Genomic DNA, 26,764 nt, shown 5'->3' on the forward strand with positions numbered 1-26,764 from the left:
CTGTTACGCCCACCCAAACATTACCTGGATTTAAGATGCCATTTGATAAAAGGTAGCTGATAGTTCATTCAGAGACATGTTTACACAAGCACCAACTGGTCCTCGCTATCTTGTTCAGTTGCATATTATTCCTGTACAGTGAGATAAGTCATCGACGAAGGGTCATCCTGACTCGAAACGTTGGCTCTATTCTCTCTCCACAGATGCTGTCAGACCTGCTGAGATTTTCCAGCCAGTATTTTGCCTTTACCTCTATATTCTATTCCCATTTTTCAGCAGTCAGTCCATAGCCTTGTACGCTGTGGCCTTTCAAGTGCTCATCTAAATGCTTCTTAAATGTTGAGAGTGTTCCCGCCTCTACCACCCTTTCAGGCAGTGGGTTCCAGATTCCCACCACCCTCTGGGTGAAAAAGTGTTTCCTCAAATCCCCTCCAAACCCAAAGTTTTATTATTCTTCTTCCACGTTTTAATTTGTATTTTCGAGAGAACTTTGCGAGAAGGGTGACTGAAGCTCAGTTGCAAAATATACACATGAGCTGCACACGCATTGGTTCCTACAATATATTTCACATACAACAGTAAAGAGTTTTATTTCAGTCTGTGATTGAACCTCTGATCTCGCTGAACAGTATTTAATTGTTAAGTATAAATACTTAACAATTTAAAATCAATTTACACAAGTGCTGAATTCTTAAACCCCTTTGTTGCTCCAGTATCATTAGCACATGTTACAAAATTATTGTAATTAAAATACAGGCCTCGCCTTCAAAAGGCTCTTAATTGTTTTGTGAAAAGAGCTTTTACAACAGTGTTGCTTAGCACATTACAACCTCATAAGATCTTTATTACGAGGAGCTATGGAATTATGTGGAATTAACTAAGCGCCTATCCATTTTGTTACTTGTATGCAGATAGATTCCATTGGAGATTAAACAAATAAAAAGTTGCATAACGTAAGGAATTACTACCAGACTGTAACACAGCATAGACTGCTAATCGTTTACAGTCTGACCTTTACCGGTTACCAAGGCTTGCCTCAAAAACATGAAACAAAAGAATAAGTATGTCAAGTGTATTTATAGCAGCACTCTTTAAAAAAAAAAATAATTCCCTGCCAATATTAACAAGTCTGAGCAAATCCAGTTAGCAGAAAGTAGAACATACACTGGATTATCCCAATAAGACTAAAAGGGAAATTCAGAGGATCGAGGAAGAACATCTCCTTTTATACCTTCAGAGCAAAAAGGCACTTAAGGTGCTGGAGTGTAGCGACCATTGATAAGCTGAAGCCAAGAAGTTGAAGTAAAGCTGACACTCACCGGCAATGCAGGTTTCCTGTCATGATCCATCATATCCAGTAAGGGAAATGCCTCCCGCAACATTTCCACAGTAATGACATGGGTAAACCCGATACTGGCACAAAGTTAAGAATTATTAGTTTTATCAAAAGGAAACACAAATAACTAAGGCAATTATTTTATGGAAAAATGTCAGAACTCTTTAATACGCCTCAACTTAAGAAGAGTAACGAATTCAGAGCCAGTTTTATTTAAGTGAAGATTGAACACAAAGGCGAGGCAACGCATCATTGAATGTCTGAAGTTTTACTAAAGCAACATTAAGAACAGGTCATCAAAAAGTCCAACTCAAGCCAACAGCTAAGTCTTAAATATTAATTGGGAGGAGGTGCAGAAATAGGTGTGGCGGCTTCCAGTAATGGGTAATAAATGGGAGAGGGAGGGTATGAAGATACGGAAGGGGATAGAGTAGGAAGAGATTTGAGGGATTAAAAGAGGGTGGGAGAAGGAATGGGAACAGCACAAGAGATTGCAGGGGGGACAACTGTCACCCTCACCCTAGTTTCCAGCAGACGAGAGCCCCTGAATACCGAACAATCAACTGAAACTAGCAAGAACTGCATGGGAGGATGGGATGGAAAAACTTATGTGGACACGACAACAAAGCAATAAAAGTTGTAAAATCATCAAGTCACTGAGTTCACCAAGCACAACTGCTGAACAAAGAAAAAAATTACAAGCAGAAAGTTTCCACTATATCTCTATAACCCCGTCATCGCTACAACCTTCTGAAATCTCTGCCCTCTTCCAATTTTGGCCTCCTGCACATCAGATTTCAATTATTTTAATTGCTCCACCATTAGCAGTGATGCTTTCAGCTGCCTGGACTCTAGGCTTGACACCTGGTGTGGAGGGGGGCGGGGAAGGTGGAGGACCTCCTCGTGAACCTACTCCTGGGCCAGGCCAAACTTGTCATCAACAGGTCCAGGCAGCGGGTGACCGAGGGAGTCATCCGACCCAATTGTTTGCCCCGCCACTGCGGCTACATTCACGGCCGGGTGTCCTTGGAGGCTGAGCATAGAGTGTCCGAGGGCACTGCTGAGGCCTTCTGTGCTCATTGGGCACCGCAGGGGCTGGAGAGTATTATTTTAACCATATTTTAGTTTGATGTTAAGTTTCCTTTCTGATTTGTTTTTAGTTTCAGGCAGTTCCCTCCTTTTTAGAGGCTGCACCTTCTAATTTATCCCTCAGTTAATTTGATTTAGTTAATTTGTCAGAAGATTGACTCTAGGTTTGGAACTTCCTTCCTCAACCTCTCCACCTCTCTACATTGCTCTCCTCCTTTAAGAGGGTCTTTAAAACTTATCTATTTGGCCAGGCTTTGGGTCACTCTGCCTTAATATTTCATTTCGTGAGCATTCCTATGGAGCACCTTGGGATGTTTTACTATGTTAAAGTCTCTATATAAATTTAAGTTGTAATATAAATTCTCTTGTCCCTCTAATTGGGGCAGGGGGCCGGTGGGCCACGAGTCGGGAAGAAAATACATGGGCGGCACGGTGGCTAGCACTGATGCCTCACAGCACCGATGCCTCACAGCACCAGGGTTCAATTCCCGGCTTGGGTCACTGTCTGTGTGGAGTTTGCACGTCCTCCTCGTGTCTGTGTGGGTTCCGTCCAGGTGCTCCGGTTTCCTCCCACAGTCCAAAGGTGTGCAGGTTAGGTTGATTGGCCATGCTAAATTGCCACTTAATGTCATGGGGACTAGCAGGGTAAATATGTGGGGATACGGGCTGGGTGGGACTGTGGTCGGTGCAGACTCAATGGGCTGAATGGCCTCTTTCTGCACTGTAGGGATTCTATGAAAACTCACTCAAGTGCTTTTTGTTATTCCCCTTTACACAAGGACACAGGCTGGTGGTATTTTTCTTATCCTCCCTCCCAGCTCTCAAGAACGCTACTAGAAGCCAAGCAAGAAAAGGCCTGCTGAAAATGCAGCTTGGATATTGCTCAGTGTCAGCAAGGCCTGGAGTTCAACGCGAGGAAACCGCATATAATTATGTACGTCCTACCACACCTGTATAACTTTCTGAAGTGCATCAATATATAATTATGTCCTTTAAACTCAGTAAAAAAATTAATTTAGTATGGTTGTCAAATGCGCTCCAGTTAGGCAATAAAATGTGACTCTACAGACACTTGACATGCAATGTGATTCATAAAGGTTAATGACAGAGAATGGTAATCATTTTAATTCTTTTGATGTTGACATCGATTGAAGTTTATAACTAGACTTTTGATATATATTCTTTGGAAGGCTACGCCTAATCCCACTACTGGAGGCTACCCAGATTCAGGTGTTGTTAACACAGGTTTTAAAGTACCCTTTGAGAGAAACTCAAAGGCTGCTTAAAAAGGCAATACCATACTTAAAAACAAACAAGAAAGGTTAGCTACCTCAATTTGTCACCTTTATTTTGGAGTGTGATCTAAGCATAGAAATTGTAGAAGCATAGAAATCACAGCAAACAATCTGGTTATTTTGCTCAAAGCACTGATGTGAGCACTTTGACTGGAGCTAGCTATTCAAATCATATATCGTGTCCTTATTATTCTACAATATATTTCCTCTTCAAGCACTTACCAACTCCCTTTTAAAACCACGTTATAGTCCGTGCCTCATTAACACTTTACTTGAAGTGACCAAAATGCTAATAACACTGAAAATAATTCTACTAACTTCCTTCTTCATTCTTCTCGTGATAACCTCGTGTTTAAGTCACTTGTCAGTGATTTACCGATCGGGGATGCGATCAAAAATCATAGTATATTCATGCAAGTTAACAAAAAGGGGTAAGGTAGCCAAGACACTAATAAGCAATTTTTAAAATATACATTCGGGGGACATGGGCGTCGCTGGCTGGGCCAGCATTTATTGCCTATCCCTTGTTGCCCTCGGAGAGCATTTGAGAGTCAACCACATTGCTGTATCTCTGGAGTCACGTGTAGGCCAGCCCAGGCAAGAATGGCAGATTTCCTTCCCTAAAGGAAAAGGTGAACCAGATGGGTTTTTCCGACAATTGACAATGGTTTCATGGTCATCAGTAGATTCTTAATTCCAGATATTTTTATTGTATTCAAATTCCACCATCTGCCATGGCAGGATTCGAACCCAGGTCCCCAGAACATGAGCTGAGTTTCTGGATTAATAGTCCAGCGATAACACCACTAAGCCATCACCTTCCAACATTTTAATGTTGCTTCTTCAGACTGTTAATATCAATTTGCTAACTTTTCTCGACAATTCATAAATATCTCACACCCAATGTGTTGGTGAGTTACTGGCCTGGTATCTGGTATCAATTATCGCAGGCCATCATTTCTTGGCTGTACTTGGCATTTGGTAAAAGACAGGAATTGAAGGTGGTTGAAAAAGAAAGCTATGAAGTACTGAGCGAAAGGATGAATAGGCATCTGGGGCGGGAAACTTTTCTACCTTCCCTCCTACAGTTAAAGATTGGTGCATCTCTGGCACAACTCTGTTTATCCACATCTTACCACCAAAATTTATAGTCCCATTCATTTGTTATTTTCTTTCCCCAGATCTCCATCCTGAACTGCATCTGTAAATATATGCCCATTCTGTTGCTTTCCGTCTTAATTCGTATTCAGTTTGCCCGGCCCCTTATTTGATAACAATGAACTTCCACATTACTGCTCCTGTACCCAAGTCAAATTATGCATTTAAATAAAAGGAATGCCAGCACAAGCCTCCGAGGCGCACCATAGAACCACATTCTCCCAATCTGAAAAACATCTGTTTACAATTTTGTCTCTTGATTAATGCAGCTACAGTCCCTTTAATAACATTGTTTTAATTGCCATGTCACCCAAATGATAGCTTAAGTAGATGTCTTCTGAAATGCATGCATGTCAAACCTACTGAAGTTTTTGATTTGCTGTGACATTTGCATGAAAGAAATACCAATTAAATCAGTCAAGCATAACCTCTCCTCACAAATACAAGTTGACTGCTCCTGGTTAGCCCATGGCTTTCTAAATGTTCACAAAAGATATGTACTCACAATTTGATAAAAGATTAAATCTGCAAGGTATGGCTATCCTAGAGCCCGCGCATGCACACGCACGCACAACACAAAAGCATCTTGCTTGGGGCATTGTTCCAGTATAAATTTCCTAAAAGGATACCTTTTAGCAATGTCCATGACTGGGCCTTGCCCAGAGACCAGTACACATTTGTCATGGTAACGTTTAAACATCTGCAGTGGACTGTGAGCCATCATAACTTGATCCTGAGAAATCTGATGGACATTCAAAAGAAAATAATGTGAGTACAAGCAGCTTATCTATAGCTACGATTAAATTCTGTGGATGAATTTCATGATAATCTTCCACACAATGAACAAATTATTAAAAATGTTCCTAGTTTCCAACAAGCACGCAGCACCAAGAATCTCAGATTTACTCATGATGGGAAGAACAAATTCTCTTGTGATTATGAGGCAACCTACACTCTCAGTACTGACCTAACGAGTTTGATGGCAAATCACAAGGAGTTCTGCTTTGGACCTGCCTCGATTAAGAAACTATCCAAAGTACCTGCACTTGAAGCCGACAAAGAAAACTACGGGTGGCATGGTGGTACAGTGGTTAGCACTACTGCCTCACAGTGCCAGGGACACAGGTTCGATTCCCGGCTTGGGTAACTGTCTGTGTGGTGTTTGCATGTGTCGGCGTGGGTTTACTCCGAGTGCTCTGATTTCCTCCCACAGTCTGAAAGACGTGCTGGTTAGGTGCATTGACCCGAACAGATGGCAGAGTGTGGCGACTAGGGGAATTTCATAGTAACTTCATTGCAGTGCTGATGTAAGCCGAACTTGTGACTAATAAATAAACTTTAACTTTATTTAGCTTTTCAGTTTGGGCCCAACTCATGATTTACTCCACATCTGATGATCCATAGATGTTGATCTCAGGTAACAAAGCGATTAAGAGCTGTTTGGACTGCGCCCTAAAATGTTAAACACTTCACTCTTCCATCATGTCAATTTTAACCGTCACACATAAGTTAAGGGCAATCCCTGAATAACTTTACTCCACGTACATCATTCTTGACATAGGAGGACAGGAGTTTGTGCTTTTAAAAATGTTATTCATTTGAAAGTTTCATTTCATATATCCATTCTTCAAACAGAACTGAATTAACCCTGGTATCAAGATCAAACTATGCGCCCTTCAGACTGAAATGATACCTGATGCATGGCACAGGTAGACCATTTGGCCAGCTGCTTCACTCCCAATGCTGCCCCATCACTGCATTTCATGTTGCTCCCCTTTTTAGAGTAAATGCTAATCCTGTTAGTATAGTTCCAGTCCCACAGCTGTCTGCGTTTAAAGTACTGCTTCTAATCCTGCTAAATGGTACTCCCTCAAAAAGGTTGCACATCAAACAACATTTCCCATTCAACTTATGCTAAATATGATCCCCGAGGCTTCTAGGGAGCTGTGCTACCATCATAAAGAACCACACACAACTAACAAGCTGCCGCTCATAGGGAGAGTATAATGTCACCATTCAATAACTACATGAAAGCTGCTTTAAATTCAAGAATCAAAATCAGTTACAATCTTTAGCACTTATATTTAGAAAGTCTAAATAATACCCCGAAGTTGAACATTACGTTACTCTCACGCCTTTATTTCACCACTATTTATCCAATCAGTAGACTCAATAGAATATGGCATTGGGAGTTGTGCATGCATTAGGCCAACACTAGTTAGACAATTATTGTATACGCTATTTATAACACAAGCACAAACAGAAATTTCTAACGCAATATTCTTCTTCCCTCTGCTCAGGCGACTTTTAACTCCTTAATTACTGAATCTTTGCAATCCCTTTCAATCTCCAGAACGCCGGACGTCTGGAAACAACATTAGGAATTGCCGCAGGATGAAGCATAGGTGAATGAGGGAGAAAGAAAGAGTGAGAGAGTGAGTGGACACAAGAGCAATAAAGGCAAAAACAAGGAGTTACTAAGTAGGATGACAGAAAGCAGCAGTGTCACGCTGACAAAGTACTAAAGGGAAATTAATTTGATCTCGGGACGCTTTAGTCAGGGACTTGGGAATTGGAAAGGGGCAGAGAAATGTGGAAATGCTGGGAGATATTCCTGTGCAAAATTTGTAAAATTCTGTAGCTTTACATTGAAGATGCAGTCTTGGTTCCTGCAGGTCAAATAAAAGCCTTTATTTAGTTGCTATCACTGTAGGACATGATTCCATCCTCAGGAGTTTGTTTACTTTTCTAATGATCTGTATGCTATGAAATTCACCTCTTCTTCACTTAACTCTCCATCCTATCAGCTATTACAGCCGATACAAAATAACGCTGACCATGGAAGTGAGCAGGAAATACCTTCTCAATCACAACAGTACTTCAATCTGCCTTTATAATTTGCTTGATACGGGTGTCTCGAGAGGCTATCGTCCATGTGGCGCTCTCTCGTTTTTACAATTCATGTTGGGAAGGTGGTCCCTGGTAGTTACGCACTCTGTTGCTAATGTGGAGGACAAAGTTAAAATCCATAGGGTTGGTTTTCCTTAATTATTTCAAGTAAACCGGCAGCCATAATAGAATAAATAGCTGATCCAAAGGCACACCTATTCCTGTACTGTTGCTTTATGAAAAGCAGTCAATGAGCCTCTGCCTCAACCAGTCATTAACCTGAAAACTACTGAGGTATAACTTGTCAAACTTGCTGATACACTTAGCTGCTCAGTTGCAGAATACTGTGCTCCGATTTGGGCTTACTCACTGAGAACTAAGCTGTTGGATGTTCAACGACATGTGTTGAACATCTTTGTGTCATGTACAGACAGATGAATTTAGGAGCAGTAGGCCATTCAGCCCCTCAAGCCTGCCTCACCATTCAATAAGCTTATGGCTGATCTGATTATGGCCTCAGCACCACATCCCCACCTACCTGATACCCTTTGACTCTCTGTTAGACAATAATTTATCTACCTCCGTCTTAAAGATGTTCAGTGAGCCTGCCTCTACCAATCTCTGGGGAAAGAGGGTTCCACAGATTCACAAACCTCAGAGAAAAACAAATCTCATCTTCTATGTCTTAAAACAGGAGACCCATTATTCTTAAGATGTGTCATTGTGCCTGTCAGCCCTTTCATGGTTATCAGTTCTCTACAACAAAGCTTTGCAACAGATCTTTGTCATTCAGATAAAGTAGTAAAATTAGTGAATAGATTCTGTAATAAAAACCCATGCTGCAATTCACAGGACTTACTCACAAATAGCTTGCTCACTTCTAAGGAGAAAACAAGATGGCCAAAGGAAAGGCAATACTACCTTTGCCCCTAACCTCCCTTTCTGAAAGTATACAAAACACATTACTTATGCAAATAAATTGTTCATCTTTACAGATATATGTATAATTCCAATCCATAACCTTTGATCTCATATCATACCACTCCTTCAATACTATTTTTAGTCCTTGTCACCAAGATATTCAATAAATAACACAATTTAATCCTTATCCCATAGGACTGGTTATGAGTAACAACCAGAATGTCTGGGTAATACATTAGGTAAACAGTTATTTTATCCTTCAAGAAAAAAAACGACATGTGATGAAGGATAAAATGGTGTCACAGCACACTATCTATAAACAACACATTGCAATTTGGTCACCTCGACAAAACAAATAGTTAATTCCATCAATTATAACATCTTTATAAAGCACCAATTTAGATACTCACTGGTACTCCCAATACTCGAGTTAGCTGGTCGGCTTTTGTTTGTCGAACACAGTTTCCTGAATTGGTTACAAACACCACAGGCACTAAAAATTCCCCCTTAATGTTCACTAGCTTCTTGAATGCTTTCCTGGCAGCTGGGATGGGTGTTTTTCCTCGCACCAACACTCCATCAATATCAACAAGGAGGCCAAAGCAGGGCTGAAAATTCAACAGAAGAAAGAATTACTCAATCTTCAGAAATGTGTTTGGGAACACCATGAAATCAACTGCACAACTAAAAATAATTAAAATTCAGCACAGATTCTGTTATCCACATTAGATTTTATAAATGAGTAACACATATTAATCATTACATGACTCTCCATGAGGAATGGGGGCGGCACAGTGGATAGCACTGCTGCCTCACAGCGCCAGGGACCCTGGTTTGATTCCTGGCTTGGGTCACTGTCTGTGCAGAGTCTGCACATTCTCCCCATGTCTGCGTAGGTTCCCTCTGGGTGCTCCGGTTTCCTCCCACAGTCTGAAAGACATGCTGGTTAGGTACATTGGCCATTCTAAATTCTCCCTCAGTTTACCCGGAGTGTGGCGACTAGGGGATTTTCACAGTAACTTCATTGCAGTGTGAATGTAAGCCTAATTGTGACACAAACAAAGACAGATTCCAGATTTCTTTTGTTGCAAAAAATATACTTTATTCCTAATAAACCTGAAGGAACATTACTGACATTTCAAAATGGTCATTATAAAAAGTGCAGTTGTATTTAAGTTGCCTAACTAGATCAATTTGTACTCTGAGGTGGTGGATGGAAAATTTTCGGATTGGAGGCAGGTTGCTAGCGGAGTGCCGCAGGGATCAGTGCTTGGTCCGCTGCTCTTTGTGATTTTTATTAATGACTTAGAGGAGGGGGCTGAAGGGTGGATCAGTAAAATTGCTGATGACACCAAGATTGGTGGAGTAGTGGATGAGGTGGAGGGCTGTTGTAGGCTGCAAAGAGACATAGATAGGATGCAAAGCTGGGCTGAAAAATGGCAAATGGAGTTTAACCCTGATAAATGTGAGGTGATTCATTTTGGTAGGACTAATTTAAATGTGGATTACAGGGTCAAAGGTAGGGTTCTGAAGACTGTGGAGGAACAGAGAGATCTTGGGGTCCATATCCACAGATCTCTAAAGGTTGCCACTCAAGTGGATAGAGCTGTGAAGAAGGCCTATAGTGCGTTAGCTTTTATTAACAGGGGGTTGGAGTTTAAGAGCCGTGGGGTTATGCTGCGACTGTACAGGACCTTGGTGAGACCACATTTGGAATAGTGTGTGCAGTTCTGGTCACCTCACTATAAGAAGGATGTGGAAGCACCGGAAAGAGTGCAGAGGAGATTTACCAGGATGCTGCCTGGTTTGGAGGGTAGGTCTTATGAGGAAAGGCTGAGGGAGCTAGGGCTGTTCTCTCTGGAGCAGAGGAGGCTGAGGGGAGACTTAATAGAGGTTTATAAAATGATGAAGGGGATAGATAGAGTGAACGTTCAAAGACTATTTCCTCGGGTGGATGGAGCTATTACAAGGGGGCATAACTATAGGGTTCATGGTGGGAGATATAGGAAGGATATCAGAGGTAGGTTCTTTATGCAGAGAGTGGTTGGGGTATGGAATGGACTGCCTGCAGTGATAGTGGAGTCAGACACTTTAGGAACATTTAAACGGTTATTGGATAGGCACATGGAGCGCACCAGGATGATAGGGAGTGGGATAGCTTGATCATGGTTTCAGATAAAGCTCGGCACAACATCGTGGGCCGAAGGGCCTGTTCTGTGCTGTACTGTTCTATGTTCTAATACAATCCTGATAAATGTAATATTCACTACATACATTCAACGTGAATCACATAGCCCAAGGGGTTCTACACAATTTCCAACCTCGTCCTGGGAGAACATTGTTTTTGCAAAAATATACTTTATTTGTAAAATATCTGAAAGAACATTACAAACATTTCAAAATAGCCACCAGAGAGAATGCAATGATATTCATGTTTTTTACATGGACTGTGTTGCACTCTTGAGGTGCTTCAATACAATCAAAAGAACATTACAGGCATTTCAAAATGGTGATTACAAACAGTGTGGTGGTATTTAAGTTGTCTGCATAGATGATGTTGCACTCTGAATGTTTCAATACAATTTTGATACATGTAATATTCTCTGTACATTTTCCAGAGGGAAATGGGTGATGGTCTCTTCCCCTGCAGCAGCTGCATCAAGAACAGCATGTGCTGGTGTTGAGACGATGGGTGTTCCCTATTACAGGTGCCAGAGTGTGGCGACCAGAGGATTTTCACAGTAACTTCATTGCAGTGTTAATGTAAGCCTACTTGTGACACTAATACATAAACTTTTTCTATAGGGGCATTGACAACATTTAAAAGACATTTGGACAGATACATGGATAGGAATGGTTTAGAGGGATAGGAGAGGAGAGATTGGGTAAACTGGAGTTGTTCTCCCTGGAAAGATGGAGAATGAGGGGAGATCTGATAGAGGTGAACAAGATTATGAAGGGGATAGATAGGGTGAACGGTGGGAAGCTTTTTCCCAGATCAGAAGTGACGATCACGAGAGGTCACGGGCTCAAGGTGAGAGGGGTGAAGTATAACTCAGATATTAGAGGGATGTTTTTTTACACAGAGGGTGGTGGGGGCCTGGAATGTGCTGCCAAGTAGGGTGGTGGAGGCAGACACGCTGACATCTTTTAAGACTTACCTGGATAGTCACATGAGCAGCCTGGGAATGGAGGGATACAAACAATTGGTCTAGTTGGACCAAGGAGCGGCACAGGCTTGGAGGGCCGAAGGGCCTGTTTCCTGTGCTGTACCGTTCTTTCTTACATGGGCCAAATGGAGTTGGCCTAGATGGGCTTTTTGGTCAGCATGGACTAGTTTGGGCTGAAGGGCCTGTCCCTTTGCCGTACATTCTATGATTCTATGAATGGTTCAGCTTTTTTCTTCTTCATGCACAGCACCACGATCTCTACCACAGATAGGGCTAAGGAGGCAGGTTCCCAGATCCACGTCAGCTGGAATGAGGGTCAAACCCCTGTTGTCAACACCAATCTGATCCACACCAGCCGTCCAGGCAACTGAGCCAACCAGGCCCCCACCTCCCGCTCCCCAAGGCCTTTGAGTTGCTGTGGCAACATGGACTATCACATACATGTGGTAATCTGGAGCGATGAATAGTGATGGTAGCGGTTCCAATTTATTTCCATCAACACCACTGGCGTATGTGGGAAGGGTTTACAGGTTGATACTCGATCTGTTTGGCTGTGTTGTGAACGCATCTTCCTTGGTCATCAAGTCCGAGAGTGGGATTTGAACCCCGGAGCTTCTGGTTCAGTGTTAGGGTCACTACTCACTTTACCAAAGACCACTCTGCCCAACGTTCAGCCCTAGCAAACAAGAGAATCAATGCAAACCACAAGTGCCTGAAAAAAAAAATCACACTGGAAGGCTTTTCAGACACCATTTTAAATACATTCATAAAACATCACAAGCATAATGGGTTTGCCAGAAACTATCTTTAAAATTAAACCCAATACTTATCTGGACAGCATCATGCCTTTCCAAGACAGCACATATCCATAATGCAACAATTACTCTGCAGCTGATAACAGGCTGTATTAAATTACCAAATATCTTATTGACTAATAAGAATGGAAAAGAGCGCCCTGCGATTTGTTTTTGGAAACCTTGAAAGCTCCTAGTATTTAAATAAACATCTTCAATATTGAAAACCATCTTGAGACAATTCACAGAGAGGAAAATTTCAAATCGTCATCCCAAGCTGGTAGAAACTGATCAAATCTACTGGTAACATTTATACTACCATAAGCCTATGAAAAATCAATCAAGATTAAAATGCTAACTCTTACAATACTACAAGGATTATCTTTTTTCCTCAGAGACATCTATCCTGTCACAGCCAAACAGACTGAGTGTCAACCTGTAAAGTCTTCCAACATACGCCAGTGGCGTTGATGGAAAAAAATTGGAACCGCTACCATCACTATTTATTGATCCAGATTACCACATGTATGTGATAGTCCATGTTGCCACAGCAACTGAAAGGCCTTGGGAAGGGTGGGGGAGTGGGGGGGGGGGGGGGGGGTGTTCTGGTTGGTTCAGTTGCCTCGATGGCTGGTGTGGATCAGATTGGTGTCGACAACAGGGATTTGATCCTCATTCCAGCTGACATGGATCTGGGAACCTGCCTAGGGCTCCACTTGCAGCTCTTTGTTGCAGTTGTAATTATTTGGTTACTGTTGGTTGCGTGTTCATTTCTACAAATGCCTTGGGCGTTTTCAGTGGTTTCATTCCACGCAAACCACTGCAAGTCCTCTAATCATCTTAGTTTTGATCAGGTACCTTTGTTCCTGGCCACTGTGCCAGTGCTCCCTTCCCAGATCTAGCTGCCCTTTAGAACTGGGTGTACATCAGAAGCACGGTGTTTCCAACAGCCGCAATCAGTGCTTTTCAGCCAACAGCTAACCACTCAATTGTCCCCAGGGATTGCTGAGGCAGTGGCACTGTGGAATTACCACTGGACTAGCAATCCAGAGACCCAGGATAATGCACTTGGACCTGGGTTCGAATCCCACTCAATGAATGACCATGAAACCATTGTCAATTGTCGTAAAAACCCATTGAGTTCATGAATGCCCTTTAGGGAAGGAAATCTGTCGTCCTTACCAGGTCTGGCCTACATGTGACTCCACAACTACAGCAATGTGGTTGACTCTCAAATGCCCTTTGAAATGGAGGGAAGTTAGAGAAGAGCAATAAATGCGGGCCCAGCCAGCGACGCCCACATCCCATAAAATGAAATAAATAAATAACACTCAACGCTTCCATTCAATTTTGCTGGTTCCCATCATCCAACAGGGGATGTCTGCTGCTGTCAACCGTATAACATGGTGTTCCATCAGAGAAACACCTTGAATGGGCGACATGGTGGCATAGTGGTCAGCACTGCTGCATCACAGCACCAGGGATCCGGGTTCAGTTCCGGCCTCGGGTGTCTGTCTGTGTGGAGTTTGCACGTTCTCAGCTTATCTGCATGGGTTTCCTCCGGGTGCTCTGGTTTCCTCCCACAGTCCAAAGATGTGTGGGTTAGGTGGATTCGCCATGCCAACCCTTAGTGTCAGAGGGACTAGCAGTGTCTAGGGGATAGGGCCTGGGTGGGATTATGGTTGGTGCAGACTCGGTGGGCCAAATGGCCTCCTTCTGCACTGTAGGGACTCTGATTTAAAACATACAACGTTGAGGTTTTCAGCGTAACTTACAACTCACAATTTTTGTTTAGTCGAGTTGCACAACCGTAAATATAATTAATCTTCATTTATTTGGTTCCAAAAATGTAAATACTTTCAGCACAAATGAATAGCTTGTGATAAATAGTGAAACAGTCGCAATACCCGTATGCTCAATATAGTAACTAACTCAAGAAACAACAACAGCATTGTAAAAGAGGCAGTCAGGCATGTAAATCAATGTGACTTGACATGCTTTCTCATTGTCTTCTTCCAATTTGCTTTGCTCTTGTCTAATGTGACACCAATCAGAATGGATTTGTCCTCTGATTTTACATCCTGATAATGAGAGACTGATTTTCGCATACAACTAAAACAGAAAACAGATGAACAGAAGTCCAAAAGACATAGGAGCAGAATTAGGCCACTCGGCCCATCGAGTCTGCTCCGCCATTCAATCATGGCTGGTATTTCTCTCATCCCCATTCTCCTGCCTTTTCCCCATAACCCCTGATCCCCTTATTAATCAAGAATCTATCTCTGTCTTAAAGACGCTCAATGACCTGGCCTCCGCAGCCTTCTGCGGCAAAGAGATCCACAAATTCACCACTCTCTGGCTGAAGTAGTATTTTTTTGATCACTCCATACTTCTCCCAGAATATCAATCTCCAAAACAAGTTTACTGCAGACCAATTGAACTCAGCCAGGGATTTCCCATTCATCCATTTAGAATGGGAAGAAATTGCAAGCTGGTAGCCACAGAAAGTAGAGAACTTCGGCCAGAAAATTGATTCCTAAGTGCAAATATGCACTGTGCAAGTTTAGGGTAACATCTCAATCTTTCTTCACAATTCCAGATTTGCAATTCAGTGATTTGCCTGCTGAGGAGCCCAAATCCAAAGCCCACTGGGTGCTGACAATTCAGAGAATTTTCTTCTGAGAATATTGTCACAGGATTGAGCAAATCCAAAAACAAGGCACTTTTCCACCAGAAAGTTAGCATGTTGCAGAGCGCAGCACCATTTCCAAGGGGGCAGGCCTCCTTCCTTACATTTTTTGGACCTATAAATTGGCTGTGATTCAGGATCTTCCGTTGGTGCCTGCCATGGTGGGTCGGAAAGCCCACTAGAGGTTGGCGTGAACCTCATTTGCACCCTGTTAATAGGGTGCACAGGAAGGCCCAACCTCCCCCTTCTCCCCCAGCCAGATTCTCCACGATGCCAGGGGGTAAACACATCGGCAGGAAACACATTTGGAACAACATGGCGTGCAAATGTTCGGACTCATCTGAACAATGCCTGCGGCTGCCTCCGGAGTTCAGAATGGAGGCCGCCCACAACCTTGGACCCTGGAATACCACCGCAGTGGGTCAGGGTGCATCTGGAGTTCGCTATTTCTAAAGCATTTTGCACAAGACGCTTCAAATTCAGGTGCTTGACACCAGATAGTTTTCTTAAATTTATCACCGCCTCAATAGCCCTACCCAAGGTTCAACATTTAATCGCACAACTTAATATCCCTCTGTTTCAAGCCATTATCTGATTCCCTTTATGAAGATGTTTATCAATTATACTTCGAATGACAGCTTGTGGTAGAAAAGGCAAGAACCTGACCATTTTCAACAGTCATTTTTTTCTATCCTTCCATTTAATACTTCACTACCTTCAATTTATGCCCTCATATCACTCCCTGTATTGACAAACATTGGAGATAATCTATTGCTACTTATCCCATATTAACCCTGCATAATCTTAAAAGTTGTGAAGATCTGGTCACCCTTCAATCTTCTCTCCATTGGATAAGCTTCCATTTCTCTATTCAATCTTCACTTTGGCAACATGCCAATGAACCTACACTACGGGTGGAATTTTCCCATTCCGCCTGACATGGGAATTGTAGTGGGCCGGGGGCGAACAGACCATGCAAAAGGCCTGCTGACCTCGGGTGGAATTTCCGGCCTTGGGGCGAGTGTGGCCGGAAAATCCTGCTCTACATCTTCCCTGTTATTTTATTTCCTTACTACATGGGGGTGCCCAAAATGGTTGACTGCTACCTGGGTGTAGAATAACTACATTCTCATGGATGCACATTTACTCAAAAATCACCCTTGGATGTATGGTTTTTAATAGACAAGAATTGAACACGATGGATGTAATTCTCCCAAAGCTTCTCCCTGGCATGTTCGATGGAGGATGTGGTGGGGAAGAATATGGCAGAAGGTCCAGAAATCAGTTCCACACTGGTGTGAATTTAAAGCGGGATCTTCCATTGGTGTGCCATGGCAGGTTGGTATGAACCTCATTTGCATTCCATTAATGGATGCAGATGAAGGCCCGAAGCCCCCTCCCCAAGCCAGATTCTCCATGATGCCGATGGGAAGACACATCAGCAGGAAACACATTTGGAACAACATGGTGTGCAGATGTTGGGGCTCATCTGAACAATGCCTGGGGCTGCCTCCAGAGCTCAGGATGGACGCTGCCCACAACCCGAGAACACCACTGCCATGGGTCGGGAGTGGATCAAAGAAAGTTGGAGGTGCATCAAAGAAAGTCATGCAATGTTGGTCTGAGGATTCGGATGATCTCCTACGGGGCTGCTTGGAGTCAGTGGACTGGTCAATATTTTAAAACTCTGCAACTAGCCTGAACGAGTACGCCACTACAGTAACTGACTTCATTAGTAAGTGTGTAGAACACTGTCTGCCAAAGAAGCAAATCCGTACGTTCCCCAACCAGAAACCATGGATAAACAGGGATATCCACTGCTTGCTGAAGTCCAGGTCTGAGGCGTTCAAGTCAGGCGACACTGACCTATACAAGAAAGCCAGATACAATCTAAGGAGATCCATCAAAGATGCCAGACCAAGCTAGAGTCCCAGCCTTGCCACACTGATCCCTGCTGACTATGGCAAGGTCTGCAAGACATAACAGGCTACAAGATGAAGGCATGTAAAATCGCCGGCTCCAACACATTCCTCCCTGATGAGCTCAATGCATTTTACACCCGTTTTGAGCAAGAAGTCAGTGAGAACATGCCCTCCACTCTGGAAAAACCTGTACCTGGGGTCACCATTGCAGATGTCAGAGCAGCTTTCTTGAAGGTCAACCCACGGAAAGCGACTGGCCTGGATGGGGTACCCGAACGTGCACTCAGATCTTGTGTGGATCAGCTAGCGGGGATATTCACAGACATCTTCAACCTCTCTTTACAACAATCTGAGGTCCCTATCTGCTTCAAGACGACTACCATCATCCTGGTACCTAAGACAAATCAAGCAGCGTGCCTTAATGACTATCGGCCGGTAGCTCTGACAGCCATCATTATGAAGTTCTTTGAAAGGTTAGTCATGGCACGTATCAATTCCAGCCTCCTGGACTGCCTGGATCCACTACAGTTTGCCTACCGCCGCAACAGGTCCACAGCAGACGCCATTTCCCTGGCCCTGCACTCAACCCCTGGAACACCTAGATAACAAGGACACGGTAGCACAGTGGTTAGCACTGCTGCTTCACAGCTCCAGGGTCCCGGGTTCGATTCCCGGCTCGGGTCACTGTCTGTGTGGAGTTTGCACATTCTCCTCGTGTCTGCGTGGGTTTCCTCCGGGTGCTCCGGTTTCCTCCCACAGTCCAAAGATGTGTGCGTTAGGTTGATTGGCCAGGTTAAAAAAATTGCCCCTTAGAGTCCTGGGATGTGTGGGTTAGTAGGTAAAATATGTGGGGGTAGGGCCTGGGTGGGATTGTGGTCGGTGCAGACTCGATGGGCCGAATGGCCTCCTTCTGCACTGTAGGGTTTCTATGATTCTATGATTTCTATGACCTATGTCAGACTCCTATTTATTGACTACAGCTCAGCCTTCAACACTATTATCCCCACAAAATTCATCTCCAAACTCCATGGCCTGGGTCTCGGCACCTCCTTCTGCAACTGGATCCTGAACTACCTAACCCACAGACCACAATCAGTAAGGATAGGCAACAACATCTCCTCCACGATCATCCTCAACACCGGTGCTCCACAAGGCTGTGTTCTCAGCTCCCTACTATACTCCTTATACACCAATGGCTGTGTGGCCAAATTCCCATCCAATTCAATTTTCAAGTTTGCTGATGACATCACGGTAGTGGGTCTGATCTCAAACAATGATGAGACAGAGTACAGGAATGAGATAGAGAATCTGGTGAACTGGTGCAGCAACAATAATCTCTCCCTCAAGGTCAACAAAATGAAGGAGATTGTCATCGACTTCAGGAAGCGTAGAGGAGAACATGCCCCTATCTACATCAACGGGGACGAAATAGAAAGCGTCGAGAGCTTCACGGTTTTAGGTGTCCAGATCACCAACAACCTGTCCTGGTCCCCCCATGCCGACACTATAGTTAAGAAAGCCCACCAATTTCTCAGAAGACTAAGGAATTTTGGCACGTCAGCTACAACTCTCGCCAACTTTTACAGATGCACCATAGAAAGCATTCTTTCTGGTTGTATCACAGCTTGGTATGGCTCCTACTCTGCCCAAGAGTGCAAGGAACTACAAAAGGTTGTGAATGTAGCCCAATCCATTACACAAACCAGCCTCCCATCCATTGACTCTGTCTACACTTCCCGCTGCCTCGGCAAAACAGCCAGCATAATTAAGGACCCCACGCACCCTGGACATTCTCTCTTCTACCTTCTATCTTCGGGAAAAAGATATAAAAGTCTGAGGTCACGTACCAACCGACTCAAGAACAGCTTCTTCCCTGCTGTCAGACTTTTGAATGGACTTGCCTTGCATTAAGTTGATCTTTCTCTACACCCTAGCTATGACTGTTACACTACATTCTGCACTCTCTCGTTTCCTTCTCTATGAACGGTATGCTTTGGCTGTATAGCGCGCAAGAAACAATACTTTTCACTGTATGTTAATACATGTGACAATAATAAATCAAATCAAGTATCTGCCGGTGGATCTTCCAGATTCAGTGTCCTGGGGTGGAGTCCTTTCAGCCTCAAAATACTCCCGGAGATCCATCTTCTTTCTCAGATGGTCCACCCCCGGTCTCAGGGTACTCCCAGAACTCCATCTTCATTTTCAGGAGGTCCATTTTCTTTCTTGAATAGTGGGTCAGTGATGTTGAGTGCCTTTTCCAAATGGCGCCCAGATACAACAGTGGGCCACGTGCTATCAAGGCTTTCCCCACCACTGAATAAGAATGCATAATTAATGAAGTTGGGGCTGGAAGATTTGACATGTTTTGCCGTTGGCCACTGCAGCGGGAAACACTCCACATTCCTGCACTAACCATGGCACTTCGCCTCAAGATGGGAGAATTCCGCCCCATGTCTCCGCCTGTTGAGTCTGTAATGACTTCAATCAGGCCATTGAAGTTGGCCCATTGGAGTATGAGCTCCCTGATTAAGGATCCAATTGATGGTCCATCAGGGAGCCTTTGCCTTGTAATTAACTGAGCCTGTCAGTTTGTCTGACACCCCCAGAGATAGAATGCTAACTGCTAGCACTCTGTGTACTGCTGTTAGAGTTTGTAAATAAAGGGATTTTGGTGAAGGGACTTCTGTCTCCGAAGACTTATTACACAGTGTCTGCAAAGCCTTAAATTACAAAAAAATGAAATTCAAAACAAAGTCCTCATGTTAGTACAAAAATTATGTTGGAAATAAGAACTTAACTGCAATTAAACTGTCAATACAAAGATGGCTAGCTCCAACCCTGGTGAAGCTGAGAAATGTTTATCCTCATACTTTGTTTTCCTTCCTGAATCTTTTTGCCATTCTGTTCAGTCAATTAAAGCTACAAAGTTGTTCACAACAGAATTAAAAGTCCCTGTTGCACTGTCTATTCCAATTGACAAAACTCCCCATGTTTTTTCAATTTGACTATATATAAGAGAAAAAAAAAACACACACACACCCTGCACTTTAGATTCCATAAAGACAGCTCACCATCAGCATTTTTAAAGCAGTCACATTGGCCGCCTTGGGTCACAGATTATACAGAGATTTCAGCTTGGAATCAGCAACTCTCACTCCATTTGCCATCTCCTTCCCTCAAATGCTTATCTCAAGAACATTATGCTCTTAAAGGAAGTCATAGAAAGAATCATAGAAACCCTACAGTGCAGAAGGAGGCCATTCGGCCCATCGAGTCTGCACCAACCACAATCCCACCCAGGCCCTACCCCCACATATTTTACCTGCTAATCCCTCTAACCTACGCATCTCTGGACTCTAAGGGGCAATTTTTAACCTGGCCAATCAACCTAACCCGCACATCTTTGGACTGTGGGAGGAAACCGGAGCACCCGGAGGAAACCCACGCAGACACGAGGAGAATGTGCAAACTCCGCACAGACAGTGACCCGAGCCAGGAATCGAACCTGGGACCCTGGAGCTGTGAAGCAGCAGTGCTAACCACTGTGCTACCGTGCCGTGAAGTGAAACAAAAAACTCTTGAAAAATATTTACAATTTTAAAATTATTGTTCTGGTCTCACTTCACAATTCACCAAAGAGAATCCAATTAAATAGCAGTTAACGTTTGAGAGATTGTACCAAAGGCTGCAACTGCAAAATCCATTAACAGCAACAAGACATATGTTTCAAGCTAAAATTATCTTAACCTTGATCATAGCAAAGTCACCAAGCACCATTCACCCCTGGCTTGCTGATTCACTTAAATGCTATTTCCCAAGCTTCAGATTATGCTCGCCCTACTTTTATCCACTTGCAAATTTATGATTCTCTTCCCCTCCTACTTCCAAAACTCCAGTGACAATTCAATCTGCTTTCCTTAAAAATACTAAGTTTTAAGTTTAATACCGTTCTCTATGAAGTTTAAGTTTTAAGTTTATTACCATTCTCTATGAATGGTATGCTTTGTCTGTATAGTGTGCAAGAAACAATACTTTTCACTGTATGTTCATACATGTGACAATAATAAATCAAATTATCTATTAGTGTCACAAGTAGGCTTACATTAACACTGCAATGAAGTTACTGTGAAAATCCCCTAGTTGCCCACACTCCGGCGCCTGTTCGGGTACACTGAGGGAGAATTTAGCATGGCCAATGCACCTAACTAGCATGTTTTTCGGACTGTGGGAGGAAACCCATGCAGACATGTGGAGAATGTGCAGACTCTGCATAGACAGGGACCCAAGCCAGGAATCGAACCAGATTCCTGGAGTTGTGAGGCAGCAGTGCTAAACACTGCGACACCATGCTGCCCTACTCGACTAAAATAATGTTTCCTTCTCTCAACATGCCATCTGAGTTCAGCATACTTGCTATCAGTCAACTAATGTAAAGCCTATAGAGCCTGACAACATTCCAGAACTAGATATGCCCCTAGCCAAGCTGTCCCACTACAGCTGCAACACTGACATCTACCCAGAAACGTGGAAAATTGCCTAGGGATGTCCAGTCCACAAAAAGGACAGATCTAACCACCCCATCAGTGTGTTCTTAATGGAATGGTTTGTCGACAGTGCTATCAAACAGCACTTACTCAGAAATAACCCGCTTACTGACATACAGTTCGGCCATTCAGCTCCTGATCTCATTACAGCCTTGATTGAAACATGGCCAAAAGAGCTGAACTCTAAGATGTCAGGTGAGAGTGACAGCCCTCGACATAAAAGCAGCAATTGACCGAGTGTGGCATCAAGCAGTCCTAACAATACTGAAGTCAATGGTAATCAGGGGGAAAAAACTCTCCACAGCCATACCAAGCACAAAGGAAGATGGTTGTGATTGTTGGAGATTCATCATCTCAGTCCCAGGACATTGGTGCAGAAGTTCCTCAGGAATCTGTACTAGGCCCAACCATCTCCAGCTGCTTCATCAATTACTTTCTCTTCATAAAGGTCATAAGTGGAGATGTTCACTGATGGTTGCACAATGTTCAGCACCATTCATGACTCCTCAGACACTGAAGCAGTACATTTCCATAGGCAACCATCTTGGACAACATTGAGGCTTGGACTGACAAGTGGCAAGTAACATTTGCACTAATTAGGCAATGACCATCTCCAACAAGAGAGAATCGAACCATCTCCCCTTGACATTCAATGGCACTACTACCGCTGAATTCCCCACTATCACCATCCCGGGGGTTACCATTGTCTAAAAATTGGTAAATACTGTGGCTATCAGAGGTGAGGGATTCTGTGGTGAATAATTTACCATCTGACTCCCCAAAGCCTGTCCACCATCTACAAGGCTCAAGTCAGGAGTGTGATGGAATTTTTTCCACTTGCCAGGAATGAGTGCAGCTCCAACAACAGTCAAGAAGCTTGATGCCATCCAGAACAAAGCAATCCACTTGACCAGGACCCCATTCACAGACATTAAACATTCTCTCCCTCCACTACTGACACACAGTGGCAACAATGTATGCCATCTACAAGAGGCACTGCAGCAATTCAGCAAGGCTCTTTCAACAGCAGCTTCCAAACCTGTGACCTCCACCACCTGAAGGACAAGGGCAGCAGGTCCGTGGGGACACCATCAGCTGCAAGTTCCTCTACATCCACACAACATCCTGTCTTGGAAATATATTGCCGTTCCTTCAATGCCACAGGGTCAAAATTGTGGAGCTTCCGCCCTGACAGCACTGTGGGTAAACCTGCAGCAATGGTTCATGGCACACGGGTGTGCTGCGAAGACCCCCCCCCCCCACAAGTGCGCTGCAACAAATGATTACAAATTCATGTACTTAAACTAAAGTTAACCACTGTATTCAGCTCTGTGGTTGCCATCTCCAAGACCAGGCGAACCTCAGACCTCCTGCGCATGTACTGGCTGGGAAAGAGCCACACATGCGTGGTTTAGACTTTCTACATTGGTCAGACCATGAGGCTTGAAGGGCCGAATGGCCTACTGCTGCTTCTATTTTCCATGTTTCTGTGTATGACCAACGGGACTTGGAGCTGACGACAAAGGCCCCATCTGCCCACACAAAAGCAAAATCTCGAAAAGGGTGCAAAGTCCCTGGGAGAAAGCGAGGGAAAAAGAAAGGTAAAAAATGACATATGCTATTCTGGAAATCACAATATTGAAACTGTGCCAATGATTATCTCTGGTTATGTTTAACTGATGCCGAGGTATGAGATTAGCATTACGCTGAGACTTCTGTCCTGCACTTCAGCTTTCTCCTCTTTCAATTGTGTCGCCGTTCTTTTCTCACACTTCATTTTTCTACCCGAGGTAATAGCACGCAAAATATTAATACAAAAGCAAAATACTGCAGATGCTGGAAATCTGACACAAGAAGAAAAATAGCGGAGAGAAACAGTCAACATTCATGTTGATGACCATTTCAAAATATTAAATCTCATATGAAATGGAAGAATGATTTGTGAACTGTGTTTTTAAAGGAAATCAGGGTTCCCTTTGTACAGTTTATATTTACGTTGTATTGTCTACATTTTTCCAAGTCAATGGCCCAGGTTTTGGGATAGCTGGAGCTGAAGCTATCAGTGCTCAGCATTATTATGGAAATCAGATTTTTGGCATCCACACATGTATGCTAAAACATGGAACCCCGCGTTTCCTGATTCTCTCCATTGTCCGCCTGCGCCCCGTGCTCTCTGACAGCGAACGTGGGCTGAAAATCACCCCAAAAAAGTCTTTTGCTGGAGGGCAGTTTAGAGAAAATAGGAGATGTGCCTCAAATTGTTTTATAGTATAGAGGTGTGCTGCGACTTAAAGGTTGGAAACCACTGACTTACACCACAGGGACTGCAGCAGTTAAAGAAGGCAGCTCACCACCACCTTCTCAAGGTCAATTGGGGATGGGCAATAAACGTTGGCCTAGCCAGCGATGCCCACATCTTGTGAAACAAAAATTTAATTACATTAGTGCCACACAAAAAAATTACAAAACAAGCTCGAAGAGCAGAAGAGCTGCAAGACTTCAGTCTCTATCTTTACTACAGTGCTCAAGGCCCCCAAAATTCATTCTCTTTCCAGTGCATGCAAACTTGGTGCTTTCACACGTTGGATATCCCCTACTTTCTTCCTGTTCTCAGTTCCACAATGCACCAAGGACCCAGTGCACTAATGACGCCATCTGATCAAAAATCCCTCCCCCAACTCCTACCCACCTCAATTGTCTCAGTCCTCATTGGATGCTCCCACTCCTTACCAAATGATACCCAGCACTAGCTATTTCTAATAAAAATGGGATAAAGGGACATGGGGAACAGGTGGGGAGGTGGATTTGAGACCAGGGAGAGATCAGCAATGATCTGATTGAATGGCGGATCAGGCTCGAAGGGCTGAATTTGCCTACTTCTGTTCCTACGTTCCTAGCACCTTCGCCACCATTTCTGTAGAGGCAGCTACCCATCTTTGCTATTTTGTAGCATAGAAAATTCAGTAGGGGAACAAATGTGGGAGTCAAATATAAATAGTGTAGACGCAAGAGTGGTAGAGGAAGGAAACAGAGTCAAGAAAGACATACAGAAAAATGAAACTGAAACATTGAGAATAAATTCAATATTGTGAGAATATGACACAAAATCAGGGAAAACATAATGAGCATCACAGCAAGAGGAAGAGAGAGTGAGGGGCAAAAATTAGTTGCGGGAGAAAAACCGAGAGACGGGTACAAGAAATGATAATCTAATGCTCCCAGCAGCAAACTGATGAGATGAGATCAGTTATCCGTTTTATGCCCTGCAAGGTTTTATCTTCTACCCACTTTAATGGAAGGTAAAATTAGCTGTGGTGTAAAACAGATAGCCTGTCTGTTGGTGATTAAAATTAAACCCATCTTGTTTTGTTCAGGAACAATGTCATAGAAAGTCAACTGAATTATAATACCAGGTTCATACAATTTTAAAGTTGCACATTTTCCAACTCATCATTAGCAGTACCACAGGAGATTGGCTAATTATTAAAAACAATACAACATTTTTAGAACAGAGCACAGCAGATCTGGTGCTATCCCACTAGGGACACATTTCTTCAATATACAGACCAGTTACACAAGCTTCACAAAATATTTTGTTTACTGGTGTTTGAGATGTATCACATCACATGCACCATTTGGTTCACATGCATATACTGAACAGGCCATTCAGCCCCTCCAGTCTGCTCCACTATTCAACAAGACCATGGCTGATCTGTTTCTGTTTCGAATTTGCCATTTCCATCTACCCCAGATAATCTTGCCTCACAAGAATCTATCTACCTCCGCCTTAAGCATATTCAATAACCCCACTTCCACTGCCTTCTGAGGCAGAGTTCCAAAGTCGCACAACCTTTTGAGAGAAATTTCTCCTCATCTCTGTCCTATAAGTGTGACCCCTAATATTAAAGCTGTATCCTATAGTTCTGGACTTATCTACATGGGAAAACATCCTTTCTACATCCATCTTGTCAAGACCATTCAAGATCTTATATACTTCAATCAAGTCACTCCTCGCTCTTCTAAACTCAAGTGGAAACAAGCTATCCTCATAAAACAACCCCCTCATTCTAGGTATCAATCTAGTAAACCTCCTGTGAACCACCTCCAACACACTTACATTCTTCCTTAAATAAGGAGACCAAAACTGCATACAGTACTCAAGATGCTGCCTTAGCAATGCCCTGTATAACATGATTACATGCTGTACTTGCAAACTAAGGTTTTACAACTCATGCATGAGAATATCTAGATCCCTCTGCACCCCAGAATTCTGTAATTGTTTTCCGTTTAAGTAATACTTGGCTTTTTAAATCTTCATGCCAGCGTGAACACATCACATTTTCCCACATTATATTCCAACTGTCAGATTTCTGCCTAGTATACAAACTCCTAGGCGGTGATCTTACCAGCTTGTCATGCCGGTCGATCGGCGTGGCGAGCCAGTAAGATTGTGCACTGGGAGATCATGGTGCATGTGCAACAGCGCACTCTAGCAGTCTGTAGCCAGCTTCCCTGTGTGAATAGACTCCGGTGAGAATCAAATTTTTTTCTAAGTACCATAAGACAGTATATGGGGGCTCGCCCAAAGAATGGATGTGATTCTCTCCCATTTTCCCAGTCATTCGGCACTTCATTTGTGTATTCTTCACAACATACTTTCCTATCTATCATATGCAAATTTAGCTACCATGCCTTCACCCCCCCTCAGCTGAGTCATTGATGTACATTTAAAAGGCCCCAGCACAGACCCATGAGAGACTCCACTGGTCACATCCTGCCAGTCATTTATGCATACTCAGTTTTCTGCCAGCCAATCTATCAGGGTAATATGTTTCACCCTGCACGGTGAGTTTTCAGTCTCTGCAAAAACTTTTGATGTGGCTCCTTATCAAATGCCTTCTGGAAATCTAAGTACTGTACATCTATAGGTCCCCCTTTATCCACCTCACATTTT

At 43.4% G+C, this 26,764-nt stretch overlaps 2 protein-coding genes across 4 annotated transcripts in view; one reads left to right on the plus strand and one right to left on the minus strand.

The window, feature by feature from the left end:
• The window catches only part of rab43 (RAB43, member RAS oncogene family), an 88,182-nt gene that overhangs the window by 46,821 nt on the left and 14,597 nt on the right, over positions 1-26,764 (plus strand). The window contains exon 5 of one of the 3 annotated variants that reach the window (XR_013497479.1): positions 3,205-3,531. The exons of 1 other annotated variant lie outside the window; for it this stretch is intronic. The gene's annotated coding sequence lies outside the window, so the exon portion shown is untranslated. Of the gene's footprint in view, positions 1-3,204; positions 3,536-26,764 lie in introns of those variants that run through there. One more of the 3 variants, XM_078209724.1, reaches the window with a different exon arrangement.
• The window catches only part of LOC144491623 (haloacid dehalogenase-like hydrolase domain-containing 5), a 41,950-nt gene that overhangs the window by 13,807 nt on the left and 1,379 nt on the right, over positions 1-26,764 (minus strand). Inside the window, exons 2-4 of the mRNA XM_078209721.1 lie at positions 9,099-9,296; positions 5,508-5,620; positions 1,320-1,413 (exon numbers count right to left, since the gene is read on the minus strand). Of these exons, the coding sequence (XP_078065847.1) occupies positions 1,320-1,413; positions 5,508-5,620; positions 9,099-9,296 (405 nt within the window). The remainder of the gene's footprint in view (positions 1-1,319; positions 1,414-5,507; positions 5,621-9,098; positions 9,297-26,764) is intronic.

Source organism: Mustelus asterias, chromosome 3 (genome assembly GCF_964213995.1).
Source record: "Mustelus asterias chromosome 3, sMusAst1.hap1.1, whole genome shotgun sequence".
NCBI classification, from domain to species: Eukaryota; Metazoa; Chordata; class Chondrichthyes; order Carcharhiniformes; family Triakidae; genus Mustelus; species Mustelus asterias.